The 16,643-nt window shown below is 39.7% G+C and overlaps 1 protein-coding gene across 8 annotated transcripts in view; it reads right to left on the minus strand.

Annotated features, from left to right (window-relative positions):
• Positions 1-16,643, minus strand: part of ADGRA1 (adhesion G protein-coupled receptor A1) — an 873,110-nt gene that overhangs the window by 351,271 nt on the left and 505,196 nt on the right. For all 8 annotated transcript variants that reach the window (XM_033941640.1, XM_033941643.1, XM_033941641.1 and 5 more), the window contains one exon: positions 14,372-14,533. In XM_033941640.1, the coding sequence (XP_033797531.1) occupies positions 14,372-14,533 (162 nt within the window). The remainder of the gene's footprint in view (positions 1-14,371; positions 14,534-16,643) is intronic.

Consider the following 16,643-nt stretch of genomic DNA (forward strand, 5'->3'; position numbering starts at 1 on the left):
TGACTCTAGAGAAGCATTGAAAAGTTCAGCCAGAGCCACCAGAACTTCCCTAAGGTCCTCCAGCACCCTCGGATATACACTATATGACCCCATCACTTTGTCTACCTTTAATTTAGCTAGCTCCCCATGAACACAATCCTCTGAAAAATCAATCAGGGTCAACTGCTGTTCCATCCCTATTTGCGTTTGTCTTCTGCGGTCCCACTCCCAGCACTTCAGTCATGAACACAGAACAGAAATATTTGTTAATTAATTAAGGCTTTTCTTTATCAGCATCTACATATTTCTCCCCTTCACTTTTGAATCTCACAATGCCACTTTTGCACTTCTTCCTTTCACTAATATATCTAAAAAAAAATGTCTTGTCTCCCCATTTTACCATATCAGCTATTTTTTCTTCCATTTGTATCTTTGCTTTCCTGACAACTTGACCAGTCTCTCTTAACTTTTCCAGATATTTTTGCTTGTCTTCCTCTTTCTGCAATCTTTTGTAGTTTATTCCTTACCTTCGGAAAGCTAACCTCTTATTCCTTACCTTCTCAGCTACTACTTTTGAGAATCAACGTAGCCTTCTTTTCCTCTTACTTTTACTTACGTGCCTCACAAAAATGTATGTTACCCTTACAATAACTCCTTTCAGTTTTGCCCATTGCATTTTTATTTCTTTCAGATGTTCCCATCCAGACAATTGATGCAATCCCCCATTCAAACAATGTTCATTTTTTTAAAGTCTAGAACCTTTACTTTTGAATGAGCTCTCTCTATACCTGTCTCAATATTAAACTTTACAAAGTAGTGATCACTGGATGCCAGATGATCACCCACTGTAACATTAGAAACACTTTTCCCATTTGTAAGCACTAAATCCTGTATGACCCCATCCTGCTTGGGTTCTATTACCAACTGCTGGAACAGTTCTCCTTGTAGAGAATCCAGGATCTCCCTACTTCTAGAAGACCCCACAATAGGGATAATCCAATCAACATCTGACATATTAAAATCACCTATTAGTAAAGATTCTCCTTTTTTAGATATATTCTGAATGTCTAATATTAAATCTCTGTCTACTTTTCCATCTGTGAAGGAGGCATGTATATCATACCAATGTAAATATATTTATCATTCTCTCTTTCCAAATTGATCCACAGTGCCTCTTTCATGCCCTTCAGATCCTTCAATTGTGTGGCTTTAATATGATCTTTAACATATAATGCTACTTCCCCTACTTTTCTTCCTACCCTGTCTTTCCTGAACAGATTATAGCCAGGTATAACTACATCTCAGTCATGGTTCTCTGTGAACCACATCTCCTTGATCGCCACTATATCCAACTCATCTTCTTCCATTACAGCTTCTAGATCCAGAATCTTGTTTTTCTTATTTCGAGCATTAGTATATACTGCTTTCCAGACACTTCACCCTTTTCCTATTCGTTTAGAGGATTCAGTGATTTACTTACCCGGGGCTTATACTCACCTGGGGGTTTTGATCACCCTGCCCCATCACTTCTAGTTTAAAGACCTCTTCAGTAGATTAGCCAGCCTGCCACCGAAGTTACTTCTTCCCTTCTTTGATAGAGGGATACCATCCCTGCTCAGCAGCTCTTGGAAAATCATCCCATGGTCCAGGAAGCCAAAATGCTCTCGACGACACCATTTCTTCAGCTTGAATCCCTCATGAAAGAAGTGAAGGAACTGAGGAGATGGCAAAACTGAGAAATATTTGCAAGAATGAGAAGTACATTGAATAAATGCTTCATGAAGCATCAAAGATCTCCAGCTTTGGGAAGGAAGAGACAGTGCTGTGAAAGGACAGCTGGTCTCAGATTACAGGACCCTGCAAGATCAATATCATGACTCCAGCTTCCCTTGAACTGAAGAACCTATATGCAGCCCTGGAAGTGGAGTAGGTGAGATCATCCCATGGAGAGGAAGAATAAAAGCTCAAAATCCCCAAAGTTGCTGAATCTTTGACCACTAGGAGGTGAAAGCTAGTGATGGTTGGTGATTCCCTTCTGAAGGGTATAGAGACATTCATCTGCAGACCAAAAATGATGCTCCAGGAGGTGTGTTGTCTGTCTGGATCCAAAATTCAAGATATTATGGAAAACTTGTCAAGATGCATCAAGCCTTTTATACAATGCTATTCATCTATGAGTAGCTGGCATAAATGACACTGTTAGGTACCCTTCTGAACATATCAAAAGTGACTTTATGGCTCTGGGAGAGAAGATGAAGCAGACAGGTGTGCAGGTGTTGTTTTCGTCAATCTTCCTTGTCAAGGATCAAGATCAAGGCAGAGAAGCTCATATCCTGGAGATCAATGCTTGGCTGCCTGGATCGAGAATGTTTTGCATAAGAAGTTAGGTAATGTATGTCAGTTCATTGGTATTTGAAAGAATATGTAGGATTGGATAGATTTTAGGGCATTTGGGGGGAGTTGGAATCTGTTAGTCTAATGCTTGCATCCAAGTTTTTATATCATTTTAAGGGATGGGAAAGGGGAGAGAGTGGGTTTTATTTTACATTGGGGTACTGGATGTGTGTGGGAAAATTAATCTTACAATTTGAGAATATGTCATTAATTTTCAAGTCAAGAATACCTTTATTTAATTAAATGGCTTTAAAATTTTACTCGCTGAATGTTAATGAACTCAACCATCCCATCAAGAAGAAAAAGATACTTAATTTTCTGAAACAGCAACAAGCAGATATTTACTTTATACAAGAGACCCATCTATCAGCAATGGAGGTGATCAAATTAGAGGGAGGATGGATAAACATTGTTTTTATGCTCCATCAATTGGGAAAAAAGCTGGTGTGGCAATCCTGATTAATAAGAAGATCTCTGCTACATTTGATAACTTTCAGGCTTATCCAATGAGTAGATGGCTCCATGTTAATATGACTTCAGGAAATGGTTAAGGGGATGGAGGAGCCGCCGTATAGCGAAAGATTAGAGAAACTGGTCCTCTTCTCCCTCGAACAGAGGAGATTGAGAGGGGACATGATCGAAACATTCAAGGTACTGAAGGGGATAGACTTAGTAGATAAGGACAGGTTGTTCACCCTCTCCAAGGTAGGGAGAACGAGAGGGCACTCTCTAAAGTTGAAAGGGGATAGATTCCGTACAAACGTAAGAAAGTTCTTCTTCACCCAGAGAGTGGTAGAAAGCTGGAACGCTCTTCCAGAGGCTTTTATAGGGGAAAACACCCTCCAAGGATTCAAGACAAGTTTGGACAAGTTCTTACTAAACAAGAACGTGCGCTGGTAGGGCTAGTCTCAGTTAGGGTGCTGGTCTTTGACCAGAGGGCCGCCGCGTGAGCGGACTGCTGGGCATGATGAACCACTGGTCTGACCCAAAAGTGGCAATTCTTCTGTTCTTAAATAGTACTCTGACGCTTTTTAATATTTATGCACCTAATTTAAATCAAGCGGAATTCTTTATAAAGCTCCAACAAACAATTCTGTCAATGGCTATGTCTAATTTAATTGTAGCTGGAGACTTCAATGTTGTAATAGATCCAATAATGGACAAACAACTGAGTAGACAATTAAAATAATTAGGTCTGGAAAATCTTATGCATACATGTGGATTAAAGTTTGGCAGATTTTTCATTTAATGCTCGAGAATTTACATTTTGTTCCCAAATTTATAAATCAATTTCAAGAATTGATTGGGGTTTTTTTGTTTCAGATTATTTAATTCAACAGGTTATAAAAGTCAACATAGATCCGATTATTTTGTCAGATCATGCTGGAATTTGGATGGAATATCAGTTCATTAAAGAAAATTCTAGTAGATCTGTGTGGAGGTTTAATAATGCACTACTTGCAGACTCAAATTTTCTTGAGGAAATTCAAATGAATGAATATTTTCAATTCAATACCTCAGAGGAAATCTCTTTGGAAACTCTATGGGATGCCTTCAAGAGGGCAGATTATTTCATATTCGGCGTACATTAGGAAATTACTTAGATTAGAATTTTCCAGTTTGGAACAAATTATTTTGAATTTAGAGCCACAATTGGCTTTGAAATGGGAACAAGATACTTTGACTGCCCTGTTAAAGGTGAAATATAAATATAATGAGATTTCCTCACAATTGGATAGAAAAGATTTGTTTTGTCAGCAAGCTGTGTATTATGGAAACTCGAATAAAGCGGGAAGAGTATTGGCTAATTATCTTAAAGCTAAAAAGAGAAAAGTAAAAATTGCGGCCATTAAAGATGAATAAGGTAAAATTTATACCCACATTACAGATGCTTTAAATCAATTTCTGAACTATTATAAAGCTTTATATACTTCTGAGCTATATTCAAATAAAGAGAATGAAGGAAGAGAATTTTTAAATTCTGTTAACGGACCAAAAATTCCAGAGCATATAAAAGAAAATCTTGAGGCACCTATATCATTTTCAGAGCTCCAGTCAGCATTGAAGTCTCTCAGAGCTGGGTCCGCTCTGGGTAGTAATGGATTTACAGTGGAGTTTTACAAATCTTTTCAAATTATACTGTTACCTCATCTTTTTAAATTATATCAATCACAATTGACGAAGGGTCAGATATCAGGTACTATGGCAGAAGCTTTAACAATTGTTTTCCCAAAGCCATGTTGGTTTCAAAATATAAGCCTATTTCTTTAATTAACGTGGATGGAAAAATTTTGGCTAAACTATTGGCTCTGAGATTAGCTAAGGCTCTCCCTTATATGATTGGAATGCACCAAATGGGTTTTGTTGCTCAAAGACATTCTGCAAATATACCAGATTGGCATTTCATATGCTAATTTAGCAAAAACAATAAATGATCCAGCAGTCTCTGTTTCTTTGGAGGCGGAAAAGGCCTTTGATCGTGTTGAATGGACTTTTATGTATCAAGCAATGGATTGGTTTGGGACGGGTTCCGGATTTATTCAAATGATTCAAACCTTGTATAGTTCCCCCTCAGCCAGATTATACATTAATAATGCGTTCTCAGAACGTTTTAGTTTCTATGCGGAGTTAGACACCGCTTAGAAACCTGATTAAGCGGTTTAAATTTTTTTTAATAAACTTGAAACTTAATCTCCTTTGCTTTTTGATACTATTTTGGAACCCTTGTTGTTGGCCATTCGGCAGGCAAGGGAGATACAGGGAATTCTATATGTAGGTCGAATTATAAAGTTTTGGCTTATGCAGATAATATTTTGCTTCATTTGAAAAATACTGAATCAACTATCCCTCAATTACTGGAATTGATTGATCGCTTTGGTAAATTTTCTGGTTATAAGATAAATTGGAGTAAATCAGAGGTTCTTCCATTGAATGTACATTGTATAAAAGGTTTATTTCATTCATTCCCATTCCTTTGGAAGGAAGAAGGAATAAAATATTTGGATATAATAACTCAAAAAACATTGGAAGATACAATGACAGTAAATTTAAAATCTTTATTGTTGAAAGTCAAAGAAATGTGTGAGCATTGGAATCCATTACATCTTTCTTGGTGGGGGGAGAGTCTAAACCATCAAAATGATGATTTCGCCGGTAGTTTTTTACCAAACTCTGCACCCTTTCCCTCACCCCTTTGTCAGGTTCTGTACCTAGCCCCCTTCCTGGCTCTACACCCAGCCCCTTTCCTCAATACCCCCTGTCAGGCTCTGCACCCAGTCCCCCTTCCCTCGCCCTCTGTCAGGCACTGCACTGAACCCAGTCCCCCTCTCACTCCCTGTCAGACTCTGCACCCAGCCCCTTCCCTTCCTCCCGTCAGGCTCTGCACCCAGTCCCCTTCCCTCATTACCCCCGTCAGACTCTGCACCCAGCCCCCTTCCCTCCCCCCGTCAGGCACTGCACCCAGCCCCCTTCCCTCCCCCATCAGACTCTGCACTCAGCCCCTTTCCCTCCCCCTGTTATACTCTGCACCCAGCCCGCCTCCCTGCCCTGCCCTACTTTGCTGCTAGCCCGCAATTCATGAGAATTTGCAGGAGCCAGTCAAAATGCCGTGCAACAATGAGCAGGAGCTCCAAAGCACTCTTGTGCTCGTTGCCACTGAGTGACTTAAGAAAACGCATCTCGCGGCTGCCTCCACCCATCAGCGGGCAGGAGCGTGGAAAGCTTGCTCCTGCCCACTGCACCTGTGGACCTCCAGGGCTAAATTTGGGGGGAGGCCATGGCCCCCCCTATTCCAATGCCTATGCCGTATTCACATTTTAGGTATTCACAGGAGTTTTCTAGGAACCTAACCCCAGCGAATAGTGAGACCAGCAAACTGGAACAGAACTTAATTACCTCACTTTTAGAAAGGTATTTAAAACTTATCTATTTGTTAAATACCTATCTGGTCAGTAACTTTGCATCTTGGAGTTTTTCTCTCCTGTTATGTTTTTATTGAACTATTGCATTATTATTTCCTCTTCCTTTCTTCATCTATGTCTGTTATGTATGATGATATTTGCTTGTTCATTCTTTTTCATAGGTACTGCAGTTAGATTGTGAGCCCATTGGGACAGAGAGGGATATTACTTAAAGTACCTGATTAGATTTTTGGCGATTGTATAAGTCTAGTTTTTATTTGTTTACTTGTAAACTGCTTCAAAGCCAGTGTGATGATTTAGCGGTATATAAACTCTGCATTAAATTAACAGCTGGGAATGTGTGCTTTCCCAGCAATGTAAGATAAATTTCTGCAGGATTTGCTATGAACTTGCAGTATTTCTGCAGCTTCCACAGTCTATGTATTATGCACTCTTCTCATGGCAGATACAGGAACTGATCTGAAAATCATAAGCAGTAATCTATATATTCACTGTATAAATACCCTCCTGGATGAGATTCTGCAAAGGATGGTATCTGATCACAGCTTTTTCCTCACCAAACTCTCATCATAATGGAAATTTACGGAGAAGAGGAGAAAAGGTTACAGGCAATCATATGATAAAGAAGCAGATGCCTTCAATCTGGTCTCATTCCTGGGTGTAATTTTAGTGCAATGCTAACCCAATACATTAAGATTCAGATGCTTTATTATTGTACTTAAAGGTGTTAAAATGAATAAATATATACAGTGGTACCTCGGAATCCGAACAACTTGGAATCCAAACTTTTATTTTAATTAAATTTTGCCCAGGAATCCGAACGCTGCTTTGGAATCTGAACGTACGGGAACTGCAAGCGGTGCTTAGCCCAAAGCTTCCCCTCTGACGCAGTTTCCTGTTTCCTCCTGGGAGGGAAGCTTTGGGCTGAGCACCACTTGCAGTTGCCATTGCTGGTCTTGCTGCCTATGCCGATGGGGGGCCCGATCTTGCTGTCTCTGCCAATCTGAGTTTGTGGGACCAAGAAACGATTAATCCAGTTTCTATTATTTTCAATGGGAAAAATTGTCTTAGAACTCGAACATTTTGGAGCTCGAATGGGGTTCTATAACAGATTAAGTTTGAATTCCAAGGTACCACTGTATATCAATAAATAATCTTAAAACTTGCAACTCGTGCAGAATAAAAATGCAGCTGTATGACAAAAACAACTCAACTAGATCGGCTCACCTAGCCAATGTAGGCACATAACAAATTTTTTAATTGGCTTAATATGCACTGATATTGAAAGTACTATGAAAAACCAATTAAAAATTATTTAAAAAATTAATTAGCTGCTAGGTACCTATCATTTCAATGTAGGTGACTGCACCAAGGTGCCTACCAGCAACTGAGTATGCTCTGGTGTGAATTTGGGGCAGAGTTTGGACATGAATTAAGTTAGGTGCTGGTATACTCATATGTTTACCAGATTTTACTATTGTAAAATATGGACCCATGGGCCCTGCCTCTAGGTTCGCCCAGTTCCACTCAGCCCTGCCCTGTTATGCCCAAGTCGTGTCCCCCATTCCCCAGCCTCACCCCCAGCTCTGCCCCTCAACCTGTTCTCATGCTCAGAGTCGCGTCAGGAGGGCATCTGCACATGCAAAGGTGTGACGCGATGATGCCACATGCATGTACACGATGTCAACGTGTTATATCCGTGCATGCGCAAATGCCCTCCCGACGCGGTCCTGAGCTGGAAGTTTTTCAAAACCCAGACAAAAAGAGGACATGCCTGGGTAAATCCAGACGTATGGTAACCCTAATATTAGGCCAAGAAAATTCTGGCTTAATATACCAATGCCTAAGGTGTACATGCCAACCAGTGCCTAAGTCGATTTAGGCACTGTTAGATGCGATTCTACAAACGCGTCTAATTTTGATTGACATGAGGTAGGTGCTGCTTTTCTGGGAACCTATCGAGTTAGGCACCCTTTATAGAATCTGGCCCTGAGTGGAATAAAGTGCACTTTCCAAGAAAAGCAATTAATCTGTAATACGAGGGTCATTTCATAAACATGAACACTTCAAAGCTGTATTCGCGTCGTTTTTCAATGACGAGTGGAGAGCTCCATCTTCCCCACGGCCAAAACAATTTCAATGACCTCAATCAAAAGTCAAACAAATGATGATTTTTGCTTATGATCATGAAGGCTTCATCATCACAGATAAAGTTCCACGTGAAAGAAGTGTATTATTGTGATTTTTGCAAAAAATGCGCAGAAAAATGCACAAAACCCAATCTAAGTTGCTCTTGGCTGGGCCACTCATTCTTCACGACAATGCTCGTCCGCACATAGGGAATGTCATCAATGAAAAAACTACGCAAATACGGCTGGGAGGTGTTACCTCATGCTCTCTACAGTCCAGACATGAGTCCACCAGACTTTGACTTTTTTGCAAAGTTGAAACAACCTATGCGTGGACATCATTTTGCATCTCTGGAAGAGCTTTCTTCTGCCAGTACCTGAACCATTCGGCAACTGAACAAAAACAGTGACTTGGATGGAATAATGAAGCTTCCCGGACTTTGGGACTCGGTCATTGCAAAGCAGGGAGACTACATTGAAGGATTGTAAAGAAATATTTGAAAAATAGTGTACATTATTTATGAAATGACCCTCATATTTTCTCCAACTTTCAGAGTAAGTAAACAGGAGAATTATGACACTTCTCAATTTATGTAGAGCTTTCCACAGAGGGAAACTTGCACTGAAAATCAGATAAGTATTTCCAAGTACAGGAGTTTGGATGTAATTTTAACTTTTTAGAAGTTTTCCTTCTAGAGGGTAGTTACAATTGTGTTGATCATAAAAGAACATGCAAATTATGCTCAAAGTCCAGAAATTTCACAGGTTACCAGCAACAATCTGCCATCCATATTTTCTATTTCTGATTCACTGTAGAACTAAATACATGCACAAATAGTCATTAGAATGCTACTAATTATATTACTTTGCATACCATCTATCACTGAAACAGGGTAATACATTTGGTTAACTGATATGTTGCTACCCCTATAATAGGTAGCCCAAATGCAGATTTCTGGCATCCAAACAGCAAGTTTAAAAAAAAAATTGTTGTAATTGCACATGGGTCTCTTTGTGCTGCCCAATTAACTCACTATACTATTGAAATTATGGTTGCATCAACCAGGACACTTTTAGTACGAGGCCTTGTGGTAAAGGGGTAGCAGAGCTACAAAATGCTTATACTGCACAGAAAACCCTCGACCAGTATGCATTTTGCTATCAAATATGTATTGGATTCACTAGACAGTGAGACAAAAAAAATCAGTGATTCAACAACAGATGCCTTCTGATAGATGCAAATTATATATTATGTCTCACTCTCCAGTGTGACTAATAAATGAACATGCACGAAAGACATATGCTCAGCGTTTGTGTGTCTTGTGTAGGATAGTTCTGTGCCATGCAGAAAGTGCTAGGCCACTTGAAGACCCCATGGGAGAATAATAATAACAAAAAGTGAATGTGGAAACTGCTGACGATGAATAAGTTTTGGGGATCTTTTGAAGACTTGCTTATTCTGGTTTTGCCTAGTGTCTGCTCTGCAGTCCAACAAACCCAAAGGAAATGGCAATATACAATCTTAATTTAAAAGGAATACAATCATTTCAGGGAGTTGTAATCCAGGAAGACAGTATAAAAAATCTATAAAATCAATAAAATAAAATGTAACTTAGGGGCCATTTTAAAATGAATTTGTTCCCATTTTCTCCTTTCAGTTCAGCCTCACGTGGGAAGCAGCTAGATGACTGGATTTTTAATCTTTGTTAAAAACAACAACAACCTTGTTTTGGTCTCTACCCTTGTGACCTTTCACCATGTCCTCACCTTTAAGACTATACATGGGTCTTAATAGGGCATGGGTAGTCCCAAGTCACACCTTCTTCCATAGATACTATAATCCAAAATGGTACAGGATGATTTTGTAACCATCATAGTTTTGTAAGGGAACATTTGCATATCAGGTAGACACCTCTGCCACTTTAAGAGGAAAACAATGCAAACTACCCCCCCCCCCCCTTTACTAAATTGCAATAGCGGTTCTTAGCGCAGAGAGCTGTGCTGAATGCCCCGTGCAGCTCCCGACGCTCATAGAGTTCCTATGAGTGTCGGGAGTAGCGCGGCTCCCTGCACTAAAAAACTCTATTGTGGTTTAGTAATAGGGGGGAAATGTCATTTTCAGACTTTTTTTTAACCTCAAAATGCTCTACTTGATTTTATAATATAAAGCAGAGGGGAAAGGGTACTTTGGAATTTTATATTGCTAGGAGAGTTGTTGGATTATTGTTTGTGGCTTTATTAGAAGGACATTTTTTAATGATCTTGTTTTACAGTGGGTTTTTTTTTTTTTTTTTTTTTTTACCTCAAATCCAAAAGGGGTGGAAGGCTAATGATATGCTTTGAAGTCATGGTACTTTTGACGTGTTAATTCTGCCCTTACTTACCCCCAACTCTTACTCTCTCCATCTTCCAAATATTGCTATATACTGTAGATCCATTCCAAAATTAGCTCAACTGAGTAAGATAGAATTGTTTGGTATTGGTTGGAAGATACAATCAAGGAGGTAAATGAGACAAATTTTAGTGATCTTTTAAAAATGAACAGTAAATTATATTTTAGAGAGCTTTGATGTAAATCTACAAAGAGAACACTCTAGATTTCATTCTCAGAAAGTATATTCTTTTAAGTTTGAAGGGATAAGTTATACAGCTGCTTACCCCAATAGCAGGTGGAGCAAGCATTTAGGACAACATTCCATACAGAGAATCAGACCAGAGGTATTAGATATCACATTAAAAAGGGTAGCTGCTTTTTTTTGTCTTATAGGACAGCTGAGGCAAAGGTGATGATGCGTAATTTTTTTTTTTCTATTTTCTTTCAACAAGTACTAAAGCTCCAATAACTGAAGTATGGCTAGGAAACAAGCCACCCCCTCCCCTCTCTTTTATCAAGCAGTGCTAAAGGTTTTTAGTGAGGGCCAGCAAGGTAAGTGCTCCAACGCTCATAGGAATTCTATGAGCGTCAGAGCATTTACCACGCTGGCCTGGCCTAAAAACCTCTAGCGCAGCTTGATAAAAGCCAGCCACTGGGTCACCTAAGCTACTGCCTCTGACACAGCTTCTATCTCAGTCTGGATAGACAGCATAATCCAAGGCAAGGGAGTGGTTCTGTAATAAACATGTCTGCAGAATGAATCCCTCATGAAACACGTGAAGGAGCTGTTAGAGAACATAGGAAGGACAAGAAGAATCCATAACAAATTCTACACTGATGAAATGTTCCTTAAGGTTCCTTAAGAGACCCCCCCAGGAAAGAGACTTGGGAGTACTGGTTGACAAGTCAATGAAGCCGTCTGCACAATGCGTAGCAGTGGCGAAAAGGGCAAAAAGAATGCTAGGAATGATTAAGAAGGGGATCACAAACATATCAGAAAAGGTTATCATGCCGCTGTACTGGGCCATGGTACGCCCTCACCTGGAATACTGCTTCTAGCACTGGTCGCCGTACTTGAAGAAGGTCACGATACTACTCGAAAGAGTCCAGAGAAGAGCGACTAAAATGGTTAAGGGGCTGGAGGAGTTGCCGTACAGTGAGAGATTAAAGAAGCTGGGCCTATTTTCCCTTGAAAAGAGGAGATGGAGAGAGGATATGATCAAAATATTCAAGATAATGAAGGGAATAGACTTAATAGATATAGACAGGTTGTTCACCCTCTCCAAGGCAGAGAGAATGAGAAGGCACTCTCTAAAGTTAAAAGGGGATAGATTCCTTACAAACTTAAGGAAGTTCTTCTTCACCCAGAGAGTGGTAGAGAACTGGAATGCTCTTCCAGAGTCTGTTATAAGGGAAAACACCCTCCAGGGATTCAAGACAAGGTTGGACAAGTTCCTGCTGAACCAGAACGAAAGCATGTAGGGCTGGTCTCGGTTAGGACACTGGTCTTTGACCTGGGGGCCGCCGCATGAGTGGATTGCTGGGCGCGATGGACCACTGGTCTGACCCAGCAGCGGCTATTCTTATGTTCTTATGTTCAAAGGCCTGCAGCAGAAGGGAAGAGGAAACTGTATTACACACATTTAAGAGCCTTATCAGGATTTCCAGTTTCAAGTGAAACAGAATCTGTAGCTGAAATTGGCAGCTTAGTTTCAGCTGAAAACAAAGCCAAAAATAGCACTAGTTCTACCCTGGCCCCAGAAAGTACCCAACTCTCTCCTCTCAACCAGAAAGATACCCCCTAAGGCAGGCCTACCATCTCATTGATGGCTAGTATGTACCTTCTAGAAGTTTGAGATCTCAATTCACAATGAAGTTATCGACTGATGCATTAGGTGAAACACATAGAAGAACACAACTAATAGCTATTTCGGTTGTTGGTCCACATTTATGGACCTTTTGCCAGGGTGCTTAAGATTATGCAAAGAGAAAATGTTATTTAAGAAGCAATTTAAAATCTTTTTATGTGCCAAAGCTTTTTGTTAGCTTTTGTTGTAATATTGAATTTTATGGTTCATAGAGGATTAACATTTTTACGAGCATTGTGCTAGTTTTAGCTATTATATGTGGACGAATAGGATAGGATGCATATGTTATAGCATGTTTGAGTATGTCCTGAATGTGTATGTTTTCTACTGTTACCCGCTTAGGTATTAAGCGGGAAAGAAATTTTTTAAATAAATAAATAGTGGAAGCAGGAGTGATCCTCATTCACTTTTGTACACCAGTTCCTGCATTAAAGTGGATTTTTAGACCTCAAGCGGCAGTCTTGTGAGTCTGCTGATAGAAGTCGCAGCAGCCATTTTGAGAGTGGAGTCGACATGAGCAGGAGCGATCCTTAGTAGATAAGGAGGTACTATGGGCTAATCTGGGAAAAGGGAATGGAAATCTATTCACATTAATGTGATATTTTAATTTCCTTCATAGACAGAACGAAAGAAGTCCATTTTCAGCAGCTGACAGTGAGTGTCTTGCTCTCCATCGACAGCATTATTCTTGGATATTCAAAGCCAGGACCTATGTGGGCTTTGGCACTGAATATCTGATAATTTTTTTAAGCCGGCTAACACATAGCCGCTTAAGTCAATTTTCAACACATAAGCAGCCATGGGTTACTGCATAAAAATAGGGCAGACTTATATACAGTCCCATTTATGCAGTAAACCTGGCCATTTAAGGGCTGAATATCAGCTCTTAAGTGGCCAAGTGCTGACTCTGCTCCTGGAATGTTCTAAACATAGCCAGCTTTGTGCTTGGCGCTAACCACAATATTCAGCAGTACTTAACCAGTTAGATACCACTAAATATTAGTGGCGAGCCCCAACCAAGCGATTTAATCAGGCAGCGACCAACTAAATCACTTTGAATATTGGGCCCCAATATTGCTATGAAAGAGGAAGTACCACTGATAAGTGATTTCAATGCATGTGACGTTGATTGGGACATTCCTGCTGTGATGTAATCTATAAGTAGGAAGATTTTGTATTCTACTGGGGCTGTGGCGTTGGTGCACAAACCTTCCAACTCCAACTCCTTTATTTATGGTATCTCCACTTCAACTCTTTATTTATATATCTATATAGGAGTTTGCGGGGGAAGGGATGGGGACAGAGCTTGTGGGGACTCGCAGGTATGTGGGGAGCTCGCAGGTATGGGGACAAACTTTGTCCCCATGTAATTCTCTAGGTGACACTTTCAGTAATATAAATATAAAATATATTACAGTTTGTAATCATGAAAGAACTTGATATCAAAATATATTCTAAAAGTAAAACATATCCTGAAACAAATAGGTTAATCAATAATTATCTGAGAAATAAGAAATGTAAGCATTATAGTATGTATTTGCATGACATACAATTTAACTCTATTAGGAGTTGGAGTTGAAATCGGCACATTTTCACCGGCCCCCAACTTCACAGTCTAAAAATTGCTTCCAACTCCAGACTTCATAGCCCTGGATTTTACAGGGTGAAATGTTCCAGAAACTAATAATGAAACCCCTGTGTGATTACCTTTGTAAAAGCCTTAATACCACTGGCTAATATTATTGCTGTGCTGCGCTCAATGCACTGTACAATCCTGGTGCAGGCTTTTGCTTCATTCTGTGCCATCCACAGGACATGGTCATCTGCAGACATGATGTTGCTGGCTATTTCAACAATAGCCTCTCCAAGCTGTAGAAATAGGAACAATTTCTGCATAAATACATTATGATTAATTTACAAAACCTTTATTGGCACATACATGCACACAAATATATAGCAGAAGGCAATTTCCAAACTGCCACGTTGATATGTAAGTCCACGTGTGCTTATTTTATCCAAAGGAAAAATCCACATGCATTTTTTTCTAGTTTTCCAGCTAAAACAACAACTGTAGTTTTGAAAATACAAAAAGATGACATGCATTGTTGCAATTTCTATAATAACCTTTGAAACCCAGCTGCATCTCAGCTGACTGTGGATAAAAGAACATGCATGCAGAAATGTATCCAAGCTCATAGACAAGTTTCAAATAGCCTATTTCAAGGGTAAAAGCTTTAAAACTGTATTCCTTGTGTATTGCTAATTTCACTTAAAGAAGGAACAATTCAAACAGTAAAGTGATTTCATAATTTTTAATCATCTATTCCAGTAATCTATTCCCAGTCCTCAGCAACCACCTGGACTGGTAATATACACGAGAGAGATCTGCACATAGCACCTTTTTGGTACGCGCATAGGTTATTAAAAAAAAACTAGCATTTATGCATCTAACTGCCAGACACTGAGCCAGCCTAAATGCTCACATCCAAAGTTAGTCACATAAATATAGACTTACATTAATATTCTAAAAGAGCACATGCAAGCACAACGGCCATTATAGAATTTGTGCTTAGCAGACATCATCCTGACGCCTAATTTTAAGCTATTTATACAGAATTACCCACCAAGAAAATACCTCATGGAATTGTTTCCAATCCACTGCATGTTTATGGGTATGTGTTTTTTAAAAATTTTATTGGTTATGGTCAGACTATTACCTACCACACTTCACTATCTACTGGCCAGAACAACCAAATAGACCAAAGTGTGATAACAGAATCACCAAAGAAACAAGAGGAAACATAGACAACATAGTATTTTGGCAAAATAAAAAATGGACAATAAAATGAATGATCAAAATGGAACATTAGCCATCAACAATTGGAATGAAAATGTCAAGGAACTGCTTGATGAAATAGCTCCAAAAAGAAATCAAACAGAAGAAGCAGCCCCTGGTTCACAAATGAATTGATATCACTGAAACGAGAATATAGAATATTTGAAAGAAAATGGCACAAAAACCAGAGAGAAGAATATCATGCATTTATATTTAAGCAATTTAAGAGTTTGGCATCAAACTCTTAGGACACCTAGCGACACCTAAGTGGAGGCACCCTCACACACCTAATGATGCTTAACAGTGCCTATGGTAAAAAGGCACTCCTTGATTCTGAGCAAGTTTCGGTGAACTGAGTTACATCATTCAATCAACTTTACTCTTTGAACAGGTCTATAGAGTGATTTTTTCCTTTCCTTATGGTAAAAAGTAGGCATGGTTATGGGTAGAGAATAGGCATGTTTGAGTTAGGTATCATTAGGCATCCAATATAGGTACCTCCAATTTAGGCAAGTGAAAAGCTGGCCTAATGGAACAACACTTATGTCTAGGTTGCCTAGCATTGCCTAAGTGCCGTTAGGTGTGATTCTATAAATGGTACCGATTCTTTGATTGACAACCATGCTGAGCTGTGCCTACAATGTAGTTGTCACTCAGCGCTATTGATAGAATCTGACTCAAAATGCCCAGCAGACATATATCGGCACAATTTCAATCCAGTCACAGAATCAGAACTTAAGACTACTAAACAAATACAGTGTTCCCCCGCAAATTTGTGGTTTGCGAATCGCGGACTCGCTCATTTGTGGTTTTCTCCGACCACTTCTTCCTGTAGTAAATTTAGGCTACACCAGTCAGGAGCTGCGTGTCAAAGCAGCTCCTGATTGGTGCAGCCCGACTTTACTATAGGAAGAGGCTGTCGGAGCATACTGCGAGTGATTTTCTTTACCCGCCAGCGCTCCAGCTGCCCTCTCCTGCCTCCCCTGCCTTTTGACAGGAATTTGCAGGGGTTCTTGGAATGGAATCCCTGCAAATTTGGGGGGAGTACTGTATACCAAATCCCAGTGCTCGTCAGATGCTTGCCCAACATTCTTACTTTTAAAAAATCCATCAAAAAACTACTACACTTACTTGCTAGAATGG

This window comes from Geotrypetes seraphini, chromosome 4, assembly GCF_902459505.1.
Source record: "Geotrypetes seraphini chromosome 4, aGeoSer1.1, whole genome shotgun sequence".
Lineage (NCBI taxonomy): Eukaryota > Metazoa > Chordata > Amphibia > Gymnophiona > Dermophiidae > Geotrypetes > Geotrypetes seraphini.